The sequence below is a fragment of the Antennarius striatus genome, chromosome 9 (genome assembly GCF_040054535.1).
Source record: "Antennarius striatus isolate MH-2024 chromosome 9, ASM4005453v1, whole genome shotgun sequence".
Lineage (NCBI taxonomy): Eukaryota > Metazoa > Chordata > Actinopteri > Lophiiformes > Antennariidae > Antennarius > Antennarius striatus.
The window spans coordinates 11,474,471-11,496,910 of record NC_090784.1 but is presented as its reverse complement, the minus strand read 5'-3'; the positions used below and the strand labels follow the sequence as shown (position 1 = coordinate 11,496,910).

The following is a 22,440-nucleotide window of genomic DNA, read 5'->3' as shown; positions in this document are numbered from 1 at the left end:
AGTCTGGTACCAGATGAAACGCTGGCTAATAACTGTGACTAGTCAGACTAAACAGTAGGTTGCAGTCTCTTCAGTGCACCGCCACCCTAACATTAACCTGGTGCTTGTCATTAACACAGAACTCAAACTATGCATGTGTCCTACACAAAAATGCATCAATTGCATTACATGTGCGGTTTGCCATTGTATTACATTTGTGAGTGTGAATGCAAACTTGTATGTGTGTGTGTGTGTGTGTGTGTGTGTGTGTGTGTGTGTGTGTCTGTCAACTCTACTTGAACTTGTCCATGTCTTTTTCTTGGGCAAACAAAACTTATTTTTTCTGTTGATTTAAAGGTGGGTCATCATGAGTGTGTGTGCAAAGTGTCCCCCTCAACAAACAAAATCATATGTAAAACTAAACAACACGCAGGCACGCACACACACGCACGCACGCACACACACACACACACACGCACACACACATACACTCACACACACACACGTACACACGCAAATCACACTATTGAATTCTGCAGCTTCTCAACTGCAGGCAGTGGTTCTTCTGTCATTTCCTTAATGTTACACAACTTTTTTTGTATCAGTATCTAAAGCATAAGAGAATTTACTGATTGATACCGATGCAAAAAAATCCATCTTCTCTGCCGTTGAAGCTTAAACACATGCCTGTATGAACACAAATGAGAGGGTACCAGTTTCCTGGAATAAATCCTCTATGTCCCAGGAAATGATGCTCTCTGTGTCTGTCAAAGCTACAACGGTGGCTCGCTCGTAATAATTACAGGAAAGGAGAGGAAATACAAGCAACTCTGGCGGTGTGATTGTTTTTATTATTACAATATGTTGGTCCAGTGCAAACAGCAGCACTGCTTATCACAGGCAATGACACCAAAATGAAGGAAACAGCTGTTGTTTGGATTATCAGTCAAAGGCTCCTGTCTGAGGTGTCACACAAAAACCCTGCAATAAGACAAAAGTTCTGATTCTTATTTGATTGTTTTTTGCATGTGTGTGAGGTATTTGTGCCCTACCTTGTTTTTCTTTTAAGTATTATGGTTTTGAAATAATGAAAAACTGACCAATTATATGAATGCAATTTGATAGAAAAAGTGAAACCAAGTGCGTAACTAATATAAAAATAATTGTCTCCTTTACTTTTAATCCATAGCGTCTCACCGGAGCTCACAGCCAGATATAGAAGATACAGATGAGATTTCTATCATAGTTCACTTAATTCTTATTCTGGCATATTTTCCACATCGTTTTAGTTTAATCAGTACATTTGGATTTTTTGATGGCTCGGTTTTTCATGCTAAAACCTCCTAGAATTTATTCTGAATATTATAAAGAAGAGACAAATATCTAAAATAATGAAAAGAATGGAAAATGTTATGATTCTTCACAGGTGGGCAAGATGACAATGAATTAAAAGACCTGTAGATCAACTCCACCATATAACTGAAGCATTCATTCAACAGCTTCACAGCTGGGATGACAATGGATGGATTGGTCGACACCAGGAGGATCAGCAGTTTAGGAATAAGGAGAAACAGAGAGAAAGAGGGAGCAAAGAAGAATGAAAGGAAGCAGATAAAGACAGGAAGGAAGGACATCAAGAAAAAAGACTAGTTGACAGGTAGAGATGACAGACACATGGTTCACTCATCGGGGGAGTCTGTGGATTTATGGCTTGTGTGTCAGCAGTCACAATCCACCAGAGATGACAAAAACTCAGAAAATATTCCTTTTCAAACTTTTTTTGCAACCTACACTTCTAGTGAAACACATTCTGACTTTGCTATTTTTGTTTTTTTTCAATGGGTGGAACATGATTCAGATGCTTGGAGTAGGATTCATAGATCAAGGAATAAGGTGGCGGGTAAAGCTACATCACAATGACATCCTCCCAGTGTGTGTTACACCTTTGGTGCACAGGATTTTTTTTATGGCGTAGTCTAGAAACTATTTTCTGACTATCCAGCCTTTGGTGACAGTAGGTGAAGATATGCACTGTGATTTCTTTTTCTGGTTTTTAGACGTGGATCATATCATCTGGTCCGTACTGCAGACACATAGTGGCACCCTGTCTGCATGTCCTTAATGTGTTTAGTGTGTGGTCTTCTGCAAACGGGCAACAGATGAGCCGACGACAGAGGACAGGAAGGGATGAAGAGGCTGGAGGAAGAAAGACGAGGGCAGAATCCCCATCCTCATGATTATAGTGTTTATAGTAACTGGACAGTTGTTTGGCCAAGGCCTGTGTGCATGTGTGTGTGTGTGTGTGTGTGTGTGTGTGTGTATGTGTTTTATTGCCCAGGGACACACCTGGAGTGCAGCTACTCTTTGTTTCAACTCAGCTATCCTCTCGTTCATTTTTTTCTGCTTCTGCTTCCCAAGACTCCAAGTCGTCACCCCTTAGGGCAAGTCACAAAGTCTCTTCGACGGCGGTGGAGCAGAGTGTGTAAAAAGGATTACAAAGTGCTGTCAAGCCTTTTTCCTTAGCCTGATGGAAGAAAGCACAGCTCTTGACAGACTCACTGAAATTCTAAGCTTACTTTAGCTAAGCTAAAACACAAACAAACAAAAGCAATGGTTTGTAATGTTGATGTGTTCTTTTTCTTGGCCTTAAATGAGAAAACTTCACACTTTAAGAGAGTAAGCTTATTTTAGCTTTCAGATTAGAAACAGGGAGATACTGCCAGCCTAACTCATATATCCCATCATAAAACAAGAAATACATGGATGTCTGGAGCCAATACTTGATACAAAACCAATTCAGTTCGTTAACTTGTGACCTTTAGTATCTATTGTTAGGCAGATTTGGAAAAAATGTTGTTTTTACTACATCATCTCATATCTGTAGCATCAAACTAAATAAAAGATGCAGGATTACTTGTCAATCAATCTATCAGCAGCGATAGATTGTTCTCCTCCAGTGATTCATTCAAGTCCAGATTTGAGAAACTAGAACGTATTCTGAATCAATCCAATCCCATGTTGATCTCCTCTATTAGGTTTATAATAAATCTATACTGGTCTATACTATACACGTGATGTGTTAGAATCAACCCTAGTCAACATTAGTCTCAGACCTTGACAGACTCCGTGGGTCATGATATCACTTCCATAAATAGAGTAATTCCCATTGATTTTAATACATATTCTAAATGACAATATTAAGGACATGTGAATAAAATATTAGTTTCTGACAACAGTATTTATTAGTATTTTATCAGCAATAAATGAGCAGAAGTTTAGAGTAAAAGTTTGTCACTCTGTCATTGAAGCGACAGTAGCTCAGCCCGGGGGACTGGAGGATGGTCGCCTCAAGACCAGCGTGGACCAAAGTATCACATGTCAACTGGTGGCTGGAGAGGTGTCAGTTCACCTCCTGAGCACTGCCAAGGTGCCCCTGAGCAAGGCACCAAACCCCACAAGCTAGGGCGCTCCCACGTGGTTACGCTTCACTCTATCTCTCCAGTATCAACAGGCCCTTTGCTTGCTTCCGTGTGTGTGTGTGTGTGTGTGTGTGTGTGTGTGTGTGTGTGTGTGTGTGTGTGCGTGTGTGCTCTGGTATGTGTGTTTATACAGTGCATCTAGTGTAAAAATAATTTCACCACTGGGGATTAATAAAGTTCATTAAAACTAAAATCTAAATCTATCATTTGATCAAATTGACCCGATTCCCTTTGGAATCACTGGTGTTGACATCACATCACGGCTTTACGTCACATTCAGGTTGTTTCTTTGTGAATCAAACTTTTAACAGAGCCTAAACTCGTCTTTGTTCCTTTAACATCGGAGCGCTCAGCGCGTCAGGGGACGGAGCGGCACCTGCTCCGATCGGAACCACAGAGACTCTCATCCGGACTTTGTCTGCAGGCAGACACGCATTTTAATCCGGAATTGGGTATTTGAAGATGATTCCTTGATATGCCCACATAAAGGTACCCAAACGGCCGGATTGAATCCTGAACGATTGGCGTTTGGGGGGCGAGGGGGGTTTGCGCAGCGGTACTAGGTCGCGTCTCTCTCTCCCCCCTCTTCCTCTGTCTCTCTTTGAGATGAACCGGGGCGACGGAAAGGGTTGGAATAGCTGGAGGGAGGGATGGCTGAATAACGAGGAGAGAAACACCCACTCCGGACTGAGCAAATTGTATCCGGAGAAAGAGTAAAAAGAAAGAGGGATCCGCTGGGAGACAAACAGTCTTTGGTTGTCAGAAGATTTTCCCTTTGGGATAAACGAGCGCTGTGACTTGATGACTGGAGAGGTATGAAAATCCATTTCATTCCATGCGGGCGTGTGCGTGAGATCCCAGGTGTGCGGCACTTCAACTTAATTTGAACAAACCTGATAGTTTGACAGAAATTTGCTCTAAATATTTAATCTATATCAGTCTGCAGCACTTATAATCTCTGCAAAAAAATAAAGAAAAAAATATATCCCTGATGCACGTTGGGGGAATAAAAAAAAAGAAGTCTCACATCCGGCTGGAAAAATTTTCTTTGAAAGAAAATAACTGATGTTTTTTTTCCCTAAAGATATTTTAATAATAATAATAATAATAATAATAATAATAATAATAATAATAAAAAATTTAATCTTATATTGTAAAAGCCGTCTCGGTTGATGGAGGGCCACCCACCCGTCTTCTTAATGAATGAACTGTGTTTGAATATATGTATGTGCAAATCGTATTTAATCAATGACCTCAAAAAAGCAGGTAAATGTGTTTATTTTAATAAGGATCTCCCTTAATGTGGTTTCATTAACTAATCAACCAGCTGGTCTGAAAAGAGGAACCTGGACTACCTGAAAACCAGATAAACTTTCTGACTTCATCTGACTCATGTTTGACTGCTTTGTCTAAATTTAATGATGATATGAAGTTACCTAACAAATATTTCAATTCATCCTCATTTCAACAAGTTTTATGATACATGTATTCCAATGTATGGATGGTAAACATTTTTATACTATATACTCCAATGTGTAGAGGGTAAATAAATTGTAATAAAATTGTTTTCTCCTTGTCTGATTAATATGTAAACCAGATCATAAACCGATATTATCTGTCTTAAAAAGGCATTTATTGATATATAATTACGTAGAAACATGTTTCCATGCTGTGGTGCAAGATTTTGAACAAGTCTGTGTGTATCCGTATACAATCATGTTGTAATGCTGCCGGTTCCCTCCGAGAGGTGTTTGTTGAATGAGAACAGTAATGCTAAAAGTTGTATAAATGACAGATGGATCTGACACTATTCTTTTGTTGCACTGCAGCTCAGCACGGTTTGTTAACTTTTTTAAATAAAGATTCAGGGACAGTCTAATCTAACATTTGGCTGATTAACTCTCCATTTCTGTGTGTTAGACAGAGGCTAACGGAATCATTTCTTTCCTTCTCATTTCCCTCTTCATGTCCTGAGGCTGATGTATGGAGAAAAAAAAAATCAATCCTATTTTCTGGAGTATTTCATGCTTATTAACATGTGTGTCATTACTTTGGCCTCTTGACATCGTCTGATTTGCAGGAGCAGGCTGTTCTTTCGGCAATAGGGTTACTTCTCCATCCGAGAATGACTCACGAAAACAACTTCTAATGCACACGCTTCTTCATCCATGTGAATCCAATGAAAGTGGGTGTACCCGAGTGATCACATACGTCTCCTTTGTGTTCATCATCAGTGTGAGAAATAAGTGGCAGACGAGAGAGTAGAAAGAGATAGAGGGGGGAAAGAAGGGGAAATATGGAGATTGGGCAACAAACAAAAAGCGTGTGTGTGTGTGTGTGTGTGTGTGTCGTGATAGGATTAGATGAAATAGAAAGAAAAATGGTGGAGCAGTTGTTGTTGCCCATGTTCTGACAATGGCTCTCATGAAATGTTCCTTCTTCAAACTGTCAGTCAGTCAGCTCTCTGCCTTCCTGTCTGTCTGTCACTCTGTCTATCCACTCCTTTTACTGTCAGCTCTTTTGTTCAGTTTTTTTTTCTTCTCTCTTCCCTCAAACAAAGTCCTCCACTGTTTCCCCCACACTGTATAGGCAATAGGTTCAACCGCTGGTCTGTGGTCAGTCTAGACTTTCAAGAATTCTTCTCTGTAATTTCATCAAAGGCCATATAAGACCCAGTGTAACTGATGCTAGATCAGTGCCTTGTGGCAATGTGGGCAGGTGGGTCTTCATGGCCCACAGGGCCTCTTTGTAACTAAATGGCATTCATGGTGTTTCTGTCACTGACGTCTGCCTCTAACTTTCTTCATCACCTCTCTTTATGGCTTTTTCCCGATTTGTGTTTCTCAACATGTCTACCTTCTTTCTGCACAGGTCTAGAAGGCTGTGAGGATGTTGTCAACAGGGCTGATTAGATGGCGTTTGTGGGCTCCAATGGTATTACTGGCAATAGTTTCTCATATGCCCAGTAAAGCGCAGGGTCAGGGTAAGTAGCTTTTCTTCTTCTCAAATAATCTCCAGCAGCTTCTTATCCTTTGTGATCATCAGCTTTTCTCTTCCCCCTGACTTCCAAGACTCCCAACCCCCTGACCCGTACAACCTTCTCCCCATCTTTCCCTTCATCACTCATGTCTCCTTCCTTCCCTACAATCTCCCCTCTCCTCCCTACCATCCTTTATCTGTCTTTGCCTTCTCTTTTTCCAATTCTTTACTCCCTCTTCTCTTTCTCTATTTGATGTGCAGGCAGAGTACAATCAGATTACATCTTGTTCATGATCATATCACATCCATATTATCATGCCATTTCAACCCGGCGGCACAGCGATGGTTGCAACATCCCTGCTGATGCTGCCACGCTTTGGGGAGTATTTAATAAAATGCGCTGTAACATGTGCCTCACAATGTGATGACAATTTGCAATGAAATGTACTGCAAAATATGAGTGTTTGACTTCAAGCTGAACATTATGTAGGTTAATTAAGGATAATTACTTCTTCTTCTACAAACTAGGGTTGCACAGCAACAAAGAACTGTTAGTTTGATATCATACTGGTTCATGATTAGAACTCTGTTTTATGTGCGAAGATGTGTGTTCACCTGAATGAACGTATATTCTGATAAATTATCTAATACAACATCATAATAATTTATTTTTACACTAGTAACTGGGAGACTGAATTTGTCGCTGGCAGCATATAAATTTTCAAGGGTCAGATTTTGTGTAGTTCAGCCAAAGATCTGATACAAATGATCCAACCAGACACTTAGAAATAAATTTTCTGTGTGTGTGTGTGTGCACGTGTGCATGTGTATCTCACATTTATTTCAGCATACAGAAAAGGAGGTGGAACGTACAGGGAGCAGTATTTCTTGTTAATTGGAGCACTACATAAAAAAAATAAATATATATTTATATACTGTATATATTGAGTGTTTAGATATATGTGTAAGTGCAAACTATGTATATACAGTATATACAGTATATACAATATATATATATATATACATATATAATTACAAGTAATATAATGATAATTTATCATTATTTGTTCATTCATTATAATACATAGGATATTCAACTGTTGAATTTTGTTTGAAATCTTAAATCTTCACAAGAAAGTAAGGAAGTACTGTAACTCTTTTATTTTCCGTTTTTTTGTTTTTTTGTTGCTCTTTATTTCTCTTGGTCTCATTGACTCATTTTCATTTTATTCCAATTTTCATCAGCGGTTCTGTGGGTCAAACAGACTGAAACACAAGGTGAGACCAAACTGTGACAGCTTAAATTAGGCTGGGATCTGATCCCAGCAAACAGCGTGGACAACCTTCCAGACTCTATGAGAGGGTGCCCTGCTCAATCCCCTCATTAGGCAGGCTGTGATTGCCATTAATTTTTGCCTGGCTTGTCCACTGTAAGCTGCAACATCTGGTCAGAGGAGATTTAACCTTCTGGATTAGTGTGTGCTCTAACCATGGAGGATGTTTGTATATACAACACAAACGTCTGGATCTCATCAGGAACTCCCACCACTAAAGAGGTTTGGATTAAGACGGAGTTTTCCTCACTGTGAAATGATGAATCCAGCAATGTGTGGCATTTACACCTACATAGTAACGTCAATGTTAAAGTACATCCATGAAAATCACTCATTTGGTCATAAGTCTATGGCTTCATTTAATAAAATTACAATTGTGACTGTTGCCTGTGGAGATTCTCAGTCATTCAGGTCATAGTAGATCACTGTGTAGCATAACGTCAACTGGACTTGTTGGAATAACTAGAAGAGTGAAGAAACCTCCTGGATGAGAGCTGAAACATCTTCAGGATTTTCCTGCACACCCAAATGACTTTATGTATCTGTGTGTGTGTGTGTGTGTGTGTGTGTGTGTGTGTGTGTGTGTGCGTGCGTGCGTGCGTGCGTGCGTGCGTGCGTGTGTGTGTGTGTGATATACTCCTCAATCTGAGCCAGGGGAATAGAGTCTGAGACTGTTCCTACAGTAGCAACAGGGCTGTGCTACACAGAGTGCAGGCTCTCATGATTTTTGTTATCTGGCTGTTACCTCGGCCCCGAAAAGTATCAGAAAGAGAGATGTAAATTTGGTCTCAGCTCAGTTCTAAAAGATGAGAGCTGTTTTACTGTTTCCAGTGCAGAAAGGAAAGAAATAGGATAGGAATAGGAAGGGCGCCAAAAGATGGAAGTCTTACATCATTATTTGTGAGCCCAGGTAACAGAAGTTGTCATGTCATCTCATGGTAAAAGTACTACACATGTGTTCATTGTGTTCATAGTTAATTGTTGGGATTGATTTTGTGGATTGTCTAGCAGGCTCAGTCAATACCATATTCCAAAACATCACAAAGGATTAAGGTATGTGCTTGAGCGGTCATTGTGTTTGTGTGAGCACGGCTGGATTTGTGTGTTTGGGTGCCTGTGGTTAGCCTGATGATGAATTTGTATGAGTGAAAGTGTTGACCAGTAATTTCTCTTATAATGAAGAGGATGAGAAGCCAATGATGAGAAATCACTTAATCATAAACAAAGATTGGGTGAAAGGGAACAACCTGTTTTTAAATGAAAAAACTGCCAAATAATTTGAACACAGACTGTTGTTGATTCACCACACAGCTGCTGTTGATGATAATCCAGTTTGTCACAATCATCCACTTAGAACCAAATGGAGCACTGAGTCATTCAGGAAATGCTGTATAGGAGACTCTGTTATTATTGTCAGAGGACGTAGACATTGTTCTTCAATCATGAACAAACATAGATACATACATAGCTTCTTTACCTTAGCTTACATTAATCATGTTTTTTGTCTGCATGATGACAACTGTCTGACTAATGCTTACAACCTATTAGTTATAACTCCATAATTTTGTAATTATGCCAAGATTTTACACAAATTTCGAATAGGATAAAATGATTGTTAACACTATTATTAAGTGATAATAATGTTTAGTTTATATTCAAAGTGTAAATTTTTATCGTAAATTTATGATGTTCTGTAAAAAATTTTTTTTTTCGGTCTTCAGTGTAATGACTCAGGAGACGACTGTGATCCTATTCCTTATTTGGATCTCATATTATGGGCAGTGTGGTGGAGCAGTCGCCTCACAGCTAGAAGGTTCATAGGATGAATAGGTTCTAACCAAGTCTGCGTGGGTTCTCCAGCTTCCTCTCACCTCCAAAAATTTACATTTCAGGCGAATTGGTTGGTCCCAAAATGCCTGTAGAAGTGAGTGTGTGCTGGAGTGATTGTTTATTGTGTGGCTCCACAGTGCACCAGCATTGTGCTCGGACTTCCCCCTGCCTCTCTCCCTTAAGTCCACTGGGATTTGCTCCAGCAACCCCAGTGGATCAAAAAATGAATGAATGAAAGGTTTCATACTGAATTGGTGACACTGTTCTTAGGCCCCCACTTTGTAACTGTGGTTTTTGTATAGATGACGGTGAGTCATCCACATTTTAGACATTACATCTTTTTTGCAGCAACCATAACTGAAGTTTTGCACACTTCTTCTATTTGGTGATATTGAACTTCAAATAATTGTTGTTGGACCTCGTAGCCAAGTTCCTCAATAATCACTGCATGTATTTTGTGAGTGTAGACAGACAGAGGCGTAAAGTACATCTTCACAGGTGTGTGAACCACGAGGGAGCAATTTTAAGTTTGTGAAAGGCGATGTCAGTTTGCTACGGGAACAAAAGGCCTGCCCACTGTATAGAAGCGCTCAGATGTCCGGTTCACTCTACATTATATATGCATGTAATTTGCATATGATGTTCCAGTTGCACCATTTTGTTACCACAGTGAAGGGTGGACTGGCGATGGAATGCCAATGCACTCTCCAAAATCACAGAGTGGATAAATGTCTGGAGTCTGAAGTGATAGAGCTGAGCAGACATTGCAGTGGTATGAGGTTGGAATCTTGGGTCCTGGTATTTCTAACAAAAACAAAAACGACCTTAGTGACTACAGTAAATGAATGACCAACTGTTCAAGAACAAAGTTGTTTGCAGTTCCCTGGAGGCAGTAAAAACACATTTTATGTGTTCTCATCCACATGAAATACAAAAGTTCAGAAAAATCCGTGTCGCAATTGTGCACGTTGCACAATTACATTTGTGTGTGTATGTGTGTGTGTGTGTGTGTATTATATATATTTAAACAGTCCCTGAAATTGTGTGTAGATGTGCATTAGAAGCGTCCCAAAGTTGTATGAAGAGCTTTAAAAGTAAAACGGTGACATGGAAGAAACTAAAAGCGCTATAACAAACAGTAGAGACCAGTAATAATGCAGAGCATTCAAAGCTCGTAAACCTAGTAGCGTTGGTGGTGGTGTGTGGTGTGTGTGTGGGGGGGGCAGAAGATCAAGGAGGCAGGGAGGAGAGAAACTGAGTCACAGGCTGACAGCAGTTAAACTGAATTTCACCAAAAAACAGACGAGATTAAAAGCAAAAGTACAGCTGGCGGAGGGTGCAGGGGAGAGCTGGCGCTGAAACGCTGCAGCAGCATGTCGACGAGTTGACATGATCAAATTCAGGTGTGCAGGTGTCGCAGCAGGAAGGGGACCGGGAAGGTTCCACCCTGCACAGACTCACAGGGAACAGGGGAGGCAAGAGACAGATGTAATGTAAATTAATTCTACTAATTCATTACTGCACAGGGAAAAAATGTGTCTGAACACACTACAGTAAGCACAGATATTCTTTTTGAGTTTGTTGAGTATAATATTGTGATTGATGATCCGATAGACAAATAATATAATGTATTCTGCAAAGACTAAGTGTAAAATGGAATTGCTCTTCAGCTTACATCTTTGAGTTTATGCAGAAGTAAGACGTACAAATTATGTTAAAATAGTAAACTCTTGAAGGCATTATTTCACCCTGATCTAATGGTATTGTCTCCTACAGAATTAACCCATTGGAGTGTTTTATGGAGAGTTTTTTTTCCTGTTAGTTGGTGGGTTTGCAGATTCCTTTACTAAACTGCGCATGGGAACAGATCATCCAACTGACTTCATAAAATGGATTTCAGACTCCTGCAAATACACAAATACACACACACACACACACACACACACACACACACACACACACACACACACACACACACACACACACACACACACACACACACGAACAAATTGTGCGCACACCATGCAACATGGAGATAAGTGATGGGGAAAAGGCATCACTTACTCGGGTGAAGCGTAGAAAAAAGGCATTAAGCCACTGAAGGAGTGGAGTGCAGGTGGTGCAGAAGAGGAAAAGAACGGATAAAAACTGTAAAGAAAACAAGGGAAGAGAGAAAGAGGGAGTTTTTACCTAAGGATGAGAAGAGGAGATGTGTTAAAGGAGTGAAGTGTTTCATGAGAGCAGTAGAGGAGATAAAAAGAGCAGAGACGTAGAAAGAGAGGATTTGGTTTAAGTGCTATCTTGGTGAGCAGAGTAATTCTTGTACCGACAAAATGACAGCAGCATCAAATGATGCACACACACATACACACACACACACACACACACACACACACACACACACACACACACACACACACACACACACACACACGCTCGCGCACAGACAGGGAAGCATGTATGGCATGCACACACATATCCCTCATCTCCTTCATGTACTTTCTACACAATCTTCTGGTGACAGTGCCAGCCAGTAGTTGTCATCCATAAAGCCTGTGTATTAGTGAAACTACTGAGCACTCACTGAAGAGTCAGTAGGGAGCTAATCTGGAGAGGAGGTAGGAAAGAAGGAATCAAAGGAAAGAAAAAAGAAATGAATAGTAGACGGCTGAAGTTCAGGAAAAAGAGAGGAAGAATAAAAATATAGTGATAATATTAGAGAAAAAATGGAAAAGACCAAAAGAAGACAACGGGGAAATAGCTTTGATGGAAAGAATAGGATGGGAAAGTGACAGGCAAGATAAAGCAAAGATGTTCAGTGTTAGTAATTTTTAAAAATGACAGCAAATCCTTAAAGCTCAGCGATAATGACGGACACAATAAGATGAAAATGAGAAATGAGGTAGAATTGAGCAATTATTGAGCGAAAAAAGTAGTTAATCACAATTAATTGTGCGAAATTGTGATTTATTATACTTACTTATACTTCTATTTAAGGACTTGTAATTTTGGCCACGTCTGTGCCAGTTGTATCTTCAGCAGATCAAGAGTTGATCATCATCTGGGTATGAGAGACCCTTCTGAGCCCTCAAAGGCTCACTGAGTTCTGCTGTGTTTATTGTGCTGTCTGTGGTGGTGGTTGGGTAAAGCATTGATATGGCTGTGGTCCCCGGGACCACAGTGTTGCTCAAAACCAGTGCAGTGCAGAATGCTGAGTCAAATCAGTTGAAATCTGAAGAAGAAATTTAATCAATTGGAAAAAGCATAGAGGGAGGAGAAAAAGTGGAACAGAGGACTGCGCAGCGAGCATTTCATCCTTTACCAGAAATCCCTGCTAGCTTTCACCACTGCTAATCTATGGACGAGTCATCCCTTCTTAAACTGGGGCACCAAGTGTTTCTGTATCACTCTAACCCAGATAATTCCGGTTCAAAGGGCCTACAGTCAAAAGATGTTTTTTTCTTCACACTCCCTAGTCTGGGATTACTCGAATTCATGCTCAGAAATTAGAACTGTTTTTAAACTTTCTTTAAATTAGGCTATATGAAGTGAGGACATGTATTGTGTAGTTAAATATAATCTCCGAAGGGGTTTCTGTGATTTTATGGCACTGGAGTATGTTTTTTTCATGAGCCTTCAATAACTCGGACTATTTACTGAATTGTATCGCGATGAAATAGATGCCAAAGTTCTGCCAAATGCCTGGACTTTTATTTACTACCTGGCAAGAAGCTGAAACAAGTCACTGTTGTAACTGATTTCTATAGTGTAGCTCTTTCAGATAAATGGCTCTGTTAAGTGTGATGTACTGTCGTTCTATGTGTGGGCATTCACTCTGTGAGTTTTGGGGAAAGAAAGAAACTTATTACAGAATCCACAGAGAAGAAGCATCTGATTCTGTTCACAAAAGCATTTCGGCACTTAAATCCAGAGTTTGAAATGTGCTCCTGGATGATTCTTATGGTTGTAAATAAGAATAGATGTGACTTCTAGTGAAGGTTAATTTATATCAGAGACCCTCTTGTTCTGTCTGCACCCACAAATATTGGACATAGGTATGTGTGTGAGATATCCATACTCATGAATCATTCTTGGTATCTTGACCTCAACATGTATTCACCGAGAAAGAGACAGCCGTAGTTGGCTCATTCGTTTTAAAAAAAAATGTTTTTGCCAAAACGTGAATGTGTATGTCTACCTTCATTTACATTCAAAAGAAACGATCAATGTATTCAAGGCAATTTCCACCCAGTTATTAGTACCTGGTCTGCCAACTTGCTTCAGCTACTATCAAGCACACACAATGATACCAGAGTAATAATCTAGCAGCTCTGTCACAGACTTAAATTATTCATAGATTCTTATTGTGAGGAGTAATTATACTGTTTCGTTCTATGCATTTTGATTATCTAAATGGTGGTGTGGTGGCTACTTCAGAATTGAATTGCTCATGTAAGATTAGGTACCACTGTGTCTGTGCAAAGTCATCAAACAGGATCAGAGCATCGGGTGACAAAATGTTCAAGTTGTCCTTTGACAACCTGGGATTGTGTTATTTTAAGTCTGGACTTCATATTAGCTTGTGAGATATTTGTCAGGAAAGTCTGGCTGGAATTAGTAATTATTATATAACTGACAATGTTTCTCTTTACATTTATGATATATAGAATAGATGTAAAATAACCAAACTTTATAAACCAATGTATTTAATATGGAATTAGAAAGCAAATCTAGAGTTGGTTACAGATGTTCAAAATGACTTAACCTGACTTTATTCATTTGTTCCACCTCTTGAAGAGATATTCAATGCACTTTGCACAATGCACAATCTTTACCAGACATATGTAACTTGTTTACCTGCACCATAACAATACAGTCATGCAATGTAGAAGTACAGTGATCTCTGAGATATGATGGTTTTCCACTGAGAAAGATGGCGGTCTATTTTCATCACCAAGTGGAAATCCAACACAGTCCCCCTCAGGTTTGTCATTAAGTCTCTCGTTTTATTCTCTACATAGTTTCTCCATAAAGGCTGATGTATGGTCTTTGCATATCAGCACTCTATAAACATTCAGTACTTGGCATTAATAGAATCATCATCATCAATTTTAGGTGGCAAGTTCACTAATATGGGTCAGCAGTTGAGATGAGGGGTTCTTCTGGTTCAAAGTGATTCTTTGACATTTTAAATTATTTATTAATATTCTTCCCTGGATCCTCTCAACTTAGAGTATTTTGAAATCTTACCCATAAAGATGTGTAATGAGTATAACTGCTGGAAGTCTAGCTCACTGACTGAAGTCCGCAGAGAATGAAATGATTTGTTTTTCCAGGATAGAAATTAGGATTTTATTAAACCCTATATTGATTTGTTTATTCTGAAAATACACCAAAATAGACACGAGTCTTCTTTTAATTATGATAGTCTGACCCAAAAAAATCCTTTGTGAACTTTTTCAAACTAATAGTACTTTACTGTAATAGTTTTTGATATTTTAAAGTATTTTTAGAGTGCTGACAGGTGAAGCGACTTTACATTGGCAGTGTCATCACTTATGGATGACAATGTCTTGTCATGTACAGAATCTAACAACATGGTGATGTGTCGCAGACATTATGTCAGCGACTTTTCTTTTATTTATCTGAAGCGAATCTGTAGTATTGTGTAGTATTCCATAATACCATATATATGTGCTGTCTTTAGTTGTAATCTCTGTAGATTAAAACCAGTCAAATTCTCTGCTTTTCTACCTTTGTTCTACCACATATACTATTTATTAGAAGCTATAGACCACACACCTCCATTCCCAAGAGGCAAGGCTGCTATCACTGTAATTTTTATTGACAAAGGGCTTGAAAGGATGCTACAGTACACTAATCAATTCTCTGCAGAATTGAACAGATCAGAAATGGACACTGACTCATCCACACAGATAAATAAATTGACTTTTTCAGCTTCTCTTCTCCAGTTTGCAGCAGACATTAAACTCATCCCTCCTCATCACTTTTCCATGCAATGTGTCCTATATATAGAATTTGACTGGAACTAGTGTCAAATCTGTCCTTTAAACCTTTTTCATGCAGTTCTGAGATGAAGCACACTGAGGCTGACCTGCTGTATGTGTTGCTTTCATGGATACAATGACTTAGAAACTCATTCTGTCAGCCCGTTTTCTGCCTTTCCCTCCATCCATTTATGTATGTCCTCTTTGAGTCACATTGATTTGTGGCTTTTTGGGACAAATTTGTTGGTGTTTTGGGGTTCAGCTACTGGCCTGTTTTAAAATATTGCCACTACAAAAACTACTCATTAAATCGGATTTATACTGAACCACCCTAGCGCGTCCTTTTAACTAGCATGCCAGCAATGACGAAATGAAAGAGGTATGTTGTGTAACTCAGCTTTTTCGTCATCTTTCAGGATATACACTACAACATACAAATCAGACAGCATTACTAAACTGTAAAAAATGGCATTACATTCATTTAACATCCATGTTATAAGGCAATTAATGTCCTCTTCTGTGTTTAGTGTAAAATACCTCTCATAACTCCCAATTTGCACCTCAAATTTGTACCTCTTTTTTAAATCTTAAAGTGACAAAACATCTACACATCCTGCCCCATTGTGTTCTTCCTGCTACAGTTTTATCACTAGTAACAACTCTTTCAGATCACATATGCAAAGCAGTAAAGATTCTTCTCTACGACATGTTAGTTTACTTACACAGAACAAACAAATGACAGCATGTGTGATTTTACACTTGCTTTTCCAAGCTACCGAGATATCTAGTGTGATGCTTTATGCATGCATGCTTTGTTTACTTTTCTTGTTACAGAGCTCACAAAGAAAGGTTAAGGACCTTGCTTTGAATCCTCACATTGGAATATTTTCAGGAAATTTGCCATTTTTGAGCTCGCGATAGGCTGATACTTGCACCTTTTACATCTTCCAAATGTGAACCATAAGACGTAAAAGCATCACATCTTCCATTTGGTCCTACCACTTTGTGAGATCAACCCTTTTACACAGACGTTGATTCAGCACTAATACTACTCTCAGTGTTCCTTTGAGGCAGAACAACAATGATATTCTGATTCAACGTATTTCAAACAGAGCAGAAGACACAATATACAACAGGTTGTGTGAAATGAGCTAAGGCCTTGTTTTCATATTAACACTTGACTGGTGGCTTGGGAACTTTTCATTTTCACCCAACAATACTTATATACATTTTCATCAACAATAAATTTCTATATCATTGAAGCTGGTTTAATTGTTTTTAATTGTTTTTCAGTTGCAGCTCCAAGGAGGCTGCGCTTCAAAGTGTTGAGCTCAAGCAAACTCCTCGTTTCTTGGAGGGAGCCCAAAGAGGACTACGACAGCTACCTATTCCTCTACAACAGCATACCAGGTTGGACAACTTATTTGCAGACACACACACACACACACACACACACACACACACACACACACACACACACACACACACACACACACACACACACACACACACACACACACACACACACACACACACACACACACACACACACACACAATTGACTTACCTATTTCAATTCTTTAAATAGGTAAGTTGGGCCTACATTTCGAGAGAAGTATCCCATTATGCATTAGATTTTCTGTCCGCGAGGATGGATTATGTAATTTTCTTCTTATAAAAGCTCCTTTGAAGGGAACACGCTCTTCACACTCTTTAGAGTTTTATTGGACTCAAACACTGTACTGCACTTCTGCCAAGTTTTAGACAAAGGAGGGCTGTAGCTGCCACACAGAGCCTGTCAGCTGCCTTAAAACGGGACTGATAAAATACAGGACAGTCATACCTACACAGCCTCCTGATGATGTTCATTGGAGGACATATGTAAGACAACAGCAGCCATAGAAGTATCACTGTGTGACATGGGCATGATAAATACCTGACACCCTATTTTTATCCTGCATCTGTCAGAAGTCAATCTTTGTGAAGACACGGGGCTTGACCTCTCTTTTTCTGGACATGCACAGTGTAATCAGTAATCATTGTGATTCCCAGAGGCATTTCCTTCACTGCGCAGCACCATAGCACCTTCCTTGACAGCTGTGGTCTGCCTTCACATCAGTGCTCTTCAAGTTATCTGCACCGCCGCATGCATTTGTCCTGTATGAACGCTGTGATGAACACTGCAGACGATTCTTCCACATTGGGTGTCAGTGGGACTGGGCATGCACTGTGCATGTCTGCTAGAAATACCTCATTCAACAAATTTGTACTCAATCTGACAGGAATTGGTGTGAAAACGAGAGGACTTCTTTCCTACATCTTCATGTCCCATCTGTCTTGAGTCAGGTGAAGCAGGCATCACCCACCACTCTGACTGAAGCCACTGTATATGATACGCCAGTGGCAGCTAAGCTTTTGTCTCAACATAATGTCCACACACAGTTTTCGTCTTCCTGACACCTCAAGTGCAAGTGAACATGGATTAAAAATTTTTTTGGGCATTAAAGCATTCATTCTTGCCTACAAAGATAGTGTGCCATTTTTATCCTTTACAATATATCAGATGTTTTTTATCAGTGTGCATCCTTGTAGGTAATGTAGCGTAATGTAATTTGTTCTCAATTTTGAATTTGAAATAGCATGTGTGTGTGTGTGTGTGTGTGTGTGTGTGTGTGTGTGTGTGTGTGCAATACTGTGTGTTATTTATTAGCCCTGGATGATGAAGCCAAATAATCCCAGAAGGAAAAGTAGAATTTTAACTGAAGCTTCTATGATCTATTGTTATGCTACTGCTGCAGCCAACTCTCTGTCCTGTACTGTACATGTACAGGAGAGAGAGGGAGAGCCAACTGGTCAGATGATTTGTGAGTTACAAAGTGTTTTCATTCATTCATTCATTCATTTTTTCTAACCGAACCGCTTCATCCGCTTGCGCGGGTCGCGGGACGATGTTTTTTTCCTCTTCAAATTTTGCAACGTACAGGAAGTGATGTTGTAAGCAGCTGAGGTTTGACAAAGGTTTTATTTTGTACAGCAGCAGTACTTGAGGATATTGTGCAGCACTGACTCATTAGATTTAGGGCATTCAGTTAAATCCAGGAAGGCCTTGAGATACACCACAAATATGACCTCCTGCTTTTATAAAAGAAATACAAGTACAGTATTCTGTTGGGATAAATTGGGCTTTAACTTTGTCTTGAAAATTACTACATCTTCGGAGAGATGCTAGTTGTCCTTTTTTAGTCCTAATTCTGATTACTTTAATTACTTTAAGTAACTAGAGCTTTATTTATAAAAGAAGAAAGCACAGATCTTTCCATTTAATGGATCAAACTGGGTAATACTGAAGAGATACTGTATATGACTGCCTGTCTGAGAAAACTGAGAGTTGTGAATAAATGTTATCTGATAGAGAACAAATTTCTTCCCCACCTCAGACTAGGGTCCCAGTTTGTGGTGTTACCTCACCTGCCCTGCTGTTACCATTCATCAGGATTTATCTTCCTGGGGTTTGTAGTCATCACTCTGCTGGCATAAGGGACAGAACAGCTGATGAAGCACACAGACACACGGCAGTATTGATGGAGGAACGATTGCAGGGTCAAAATTGAAATGGGGCGATAATGTGGATCGTTGGTCTGATGGGGATTAACCACTAAAGAAAGGGCAAAAGCACACGCACACATGTGTGCACACACGCACACACACACACACACACACACACACACACACACACACACACACACACACACACACACACACACACACACACACACACACACACACACACACACACACACAAAAACACACGCAAATTATTCTCACATGGAAAAATTTTAACCTAATATTTATATACAGTATATCTTTCTCTCTGAGCTTCAGTACTTAATATGAAAACCCACTAGAAATGAAATTACTTTTTTGAGAGACAAAAACCATTTGTCTTGGACACCAGCTAACGGATTTTCTGTAAAATTACATATTTTAATCTTGAACATAATGTTTGCTTGCTTTCAGGATTTCAATGTTGATTAGTTCCTCCTCTAAATCAACCTCATAAATACAGTAATTGACTGTCAAGAAACTGATCCTAGAAATCATTAAGGAAAAGCACTGAAAAAAAACATCCTTGAGTTTAACATTTGCTCCTTTTCCTGTTCTTATCCCCATCAGGTGGTCAGCAGAGGGAAATCATAGTGTCAAAATCCGATAATAAGGTGTTGATTAAAGACTATAAACCCTCTAAGGACTACATCGTCAGTGTCATCGCCGTCAGTGGCAGTGAGCAGAGCAGACCGCTACAGGGTCGACTTAAAGGTGCGTTCAACCGTTTGACTTGTTATTCATTGCTCCGACATGCATTTCTGCAATCTATCTAATATATTGACATAACACCTTTATACTCTCTCCTCTTCCTTTCCTCTTCTTTCCTCTCCATGTGTCACAGCTGAAAAAGGTGAGAGCGCGAGAGAAAAGTCTGACCCCCCGAGGCCGACTGATTCAGTTGTACCTCTGGAGGATGCCAATGAGATCCTTGGAGGTAGGACAAACCCACACACTGTTGGACTGCTTTCAGGAGAGGAAGCCTTATACATATCCTGTGCGCACATGAAAGCAATAAATAAAACTATTACACTGAGTAAGACTCTTAAATTTATCCTCAAAATCGGTTTCATAGTGGTGTCTGGAGGCTGGACAAACGGTTGCTGGTGTGGTCTGGACCCCCAGCTCTCTAGACCAGAGAGCCAAATGTATGAGTGATTCTAAATATGGAGTGTTTCCTTTGTTCAGGATTTGTGTGCTAGTGGCTCACAGAAAACATGCCCGGTGGTCCTGCTGATGCCCAAACCCAGTGCTGCTGTCTGTAAGCTCTTAAGCATATGCTGAGAGGTATTTGGCGACTGTGAATCTCAATCATAGGCGATGAATGACCGATGCTCACAACGTATGGTTGCCTGTTTATTTGAGCTCTCCTCTCCCTCAGCAAGACTAACTGGTTTTTCTCTCTGTTGTTATATCCAAGATATTATTTCATTTGGCAGCATTAATTTAATCATATTTAAATGAGTAATATTTCAACCTCTACTGAACTGAGAGAACAAAAATACATTTATTTTCATCTTTGGTGTCTGTGTGTTATTGCCTGGGAACTGTCCTTGGTTGATTTCTTTCCTGTAACTGCGCAGCAGGGAGCCTTTGACTGAACTCCTTGCTGGCAAACTGGTTTTCTCTGGATGCTTACGTGAGAAAGACAAAGCTGGTGATTTGTAAATTCACGACTTGCAGCTGATTGTGAAACTGTAGCGGCTGTCGATGTGAGAAAGTCACTTTCTTTTACTTTGTCAGCATTTCTTTCAAGCTTAAACTTGAGATAGACACAATCTCATGCCTTGACCACACTGCGCTTATTATTAAGTTTGTTTCAGAAATCTTTGTTTTTCATGGTTTTGTGTGTATGTGCTTGGGGATCATTTAATCACAGGGGATCAAAAAAATGCAATATGGAAACACTGACATTGTTCAATATGGTTTGCTGAGTCTCAGCCTTCTATCAACAGTAAATGACATGTCATCATTTTTTTTTTTTTTACTATAATCTCTCTATATTATTCACATAAAGTAATTATACTCTGTAAAGCTACACATGCTCTTCACGTTTGCTGATGGAGCAAAAAGACAACTATGTACCGTACATGTAGTGGAGAGAGAGAGAAAGAAAGATTAAATGTGATAAAGCTCAGTTACTGTTCACATATACATCAAGATTTCAGTACATATAAATATTAAATCAAAGCCAATTTCACCTTCACTCTTATCTCTTGTATTACTAAAATTCTCTCATTACAGAGTATTGACCTTTATATCAAGCTATGAAGTACAGGAGGGCCATTTTAACATATTACTAACTATTGAAGAAGAGCTAAGAGACAATACAAACTGCAGTCTTGATTTACCAATGATGTGAGCTTCAGGTGATGTTTTGGTGGTGAGATTTTGTACCTGTTTACCTGTTTTGACCTTTATATACTTTCTGTTATGCCTCTCAGTGTATTTCAGAAAACATGCTGTCCCAGCCAGCATCTGACACCCTGCTGGACTTTCTCAGGGGCATCTTTGCTCAGCCTGGACCTTTAGTCCTGTCTGCAGTGGTCGGCCCCTGCTTCTATGGATCTGGTGCTTTGCGCCTATTGTTGAAATCTCCCCATGCCTTTTCTAACCACTGCAGAACACGAGGCTTAGTCTTTGATGCGTCCTCACCCTCTGACTCCTGTCTGAATCAGTCTCTTAGTGGTTCATCATGGGGGCCATCCCCCTGATGGGTGTTCTTGTTTAATCCTTGATTGTTAGTCAGACACTCTCTAATCCTTGCCCTCCGTTTTTGCATTGCCGGTCACAGACTGCTAGCTGACATCACTATCATCTATGTGGGCAGTTGAATGGATGGTTTTTATAGCAAACTTACCAGTCATGATCCATCGATATTTCAACATTTTAACCAATTATGTTTTAGCGTCGAGAAAATTTTCTAATGATTTCTACATGTATAAAATCCATTCAGTGACTTTAAAAAATACATTCATGAATCAGACGATGAGAATTATCTCCTACCCTAATAACTATAATTATAGCAAAGGAGAAAGTTAATGAAGACAGTAATTTTAATAACTTGTGTTGTTCCTCTCAGTTTCTCTGTCTGCCATCGGCAATGACATCTGCTGGGCTGATGCATCCAACCCAAACTAAATGTATATGAAATAATTACAAAAACACCCCAAAACAGACAATTTAAATGATTCTCTCCCTCAAACACAAACACACACACACACACAC

General features: G+C 39.6%; 1 protein-coding gene across 1 annotated transcript; it reads left to right on the top strand.

Annotated features, from left to right (window-relative positions):
• Positions 1-4,149: 4,149 nt before the first annotated feature.
• Positions 4,150-21,926, top strand: LOC137601446 (collagen alpha-1(XIV) chain-like). The gene is made up of 6 exons (XM_068323634.1): positions 4,150-4,271; positions 6,330-6,441; positions 16,903-17,019; positions 19,783-19,926; positions 20,057-20,169; positions 21,657-21,926. The coding sequence occupies exons 2-6, from the start codon at positions 6,348-6,350 to the stop codon at positions 21,924-21,926; spliced, it is 738 nt and encodes a 245-aa protein (XP_068179735.1). The 5' UTR covers positions 4,150-4,271; positions 6,330-6,347.
• The last annotated feature ends 514 nt before the right edge of the window (positions 21,927-22,440 follow it).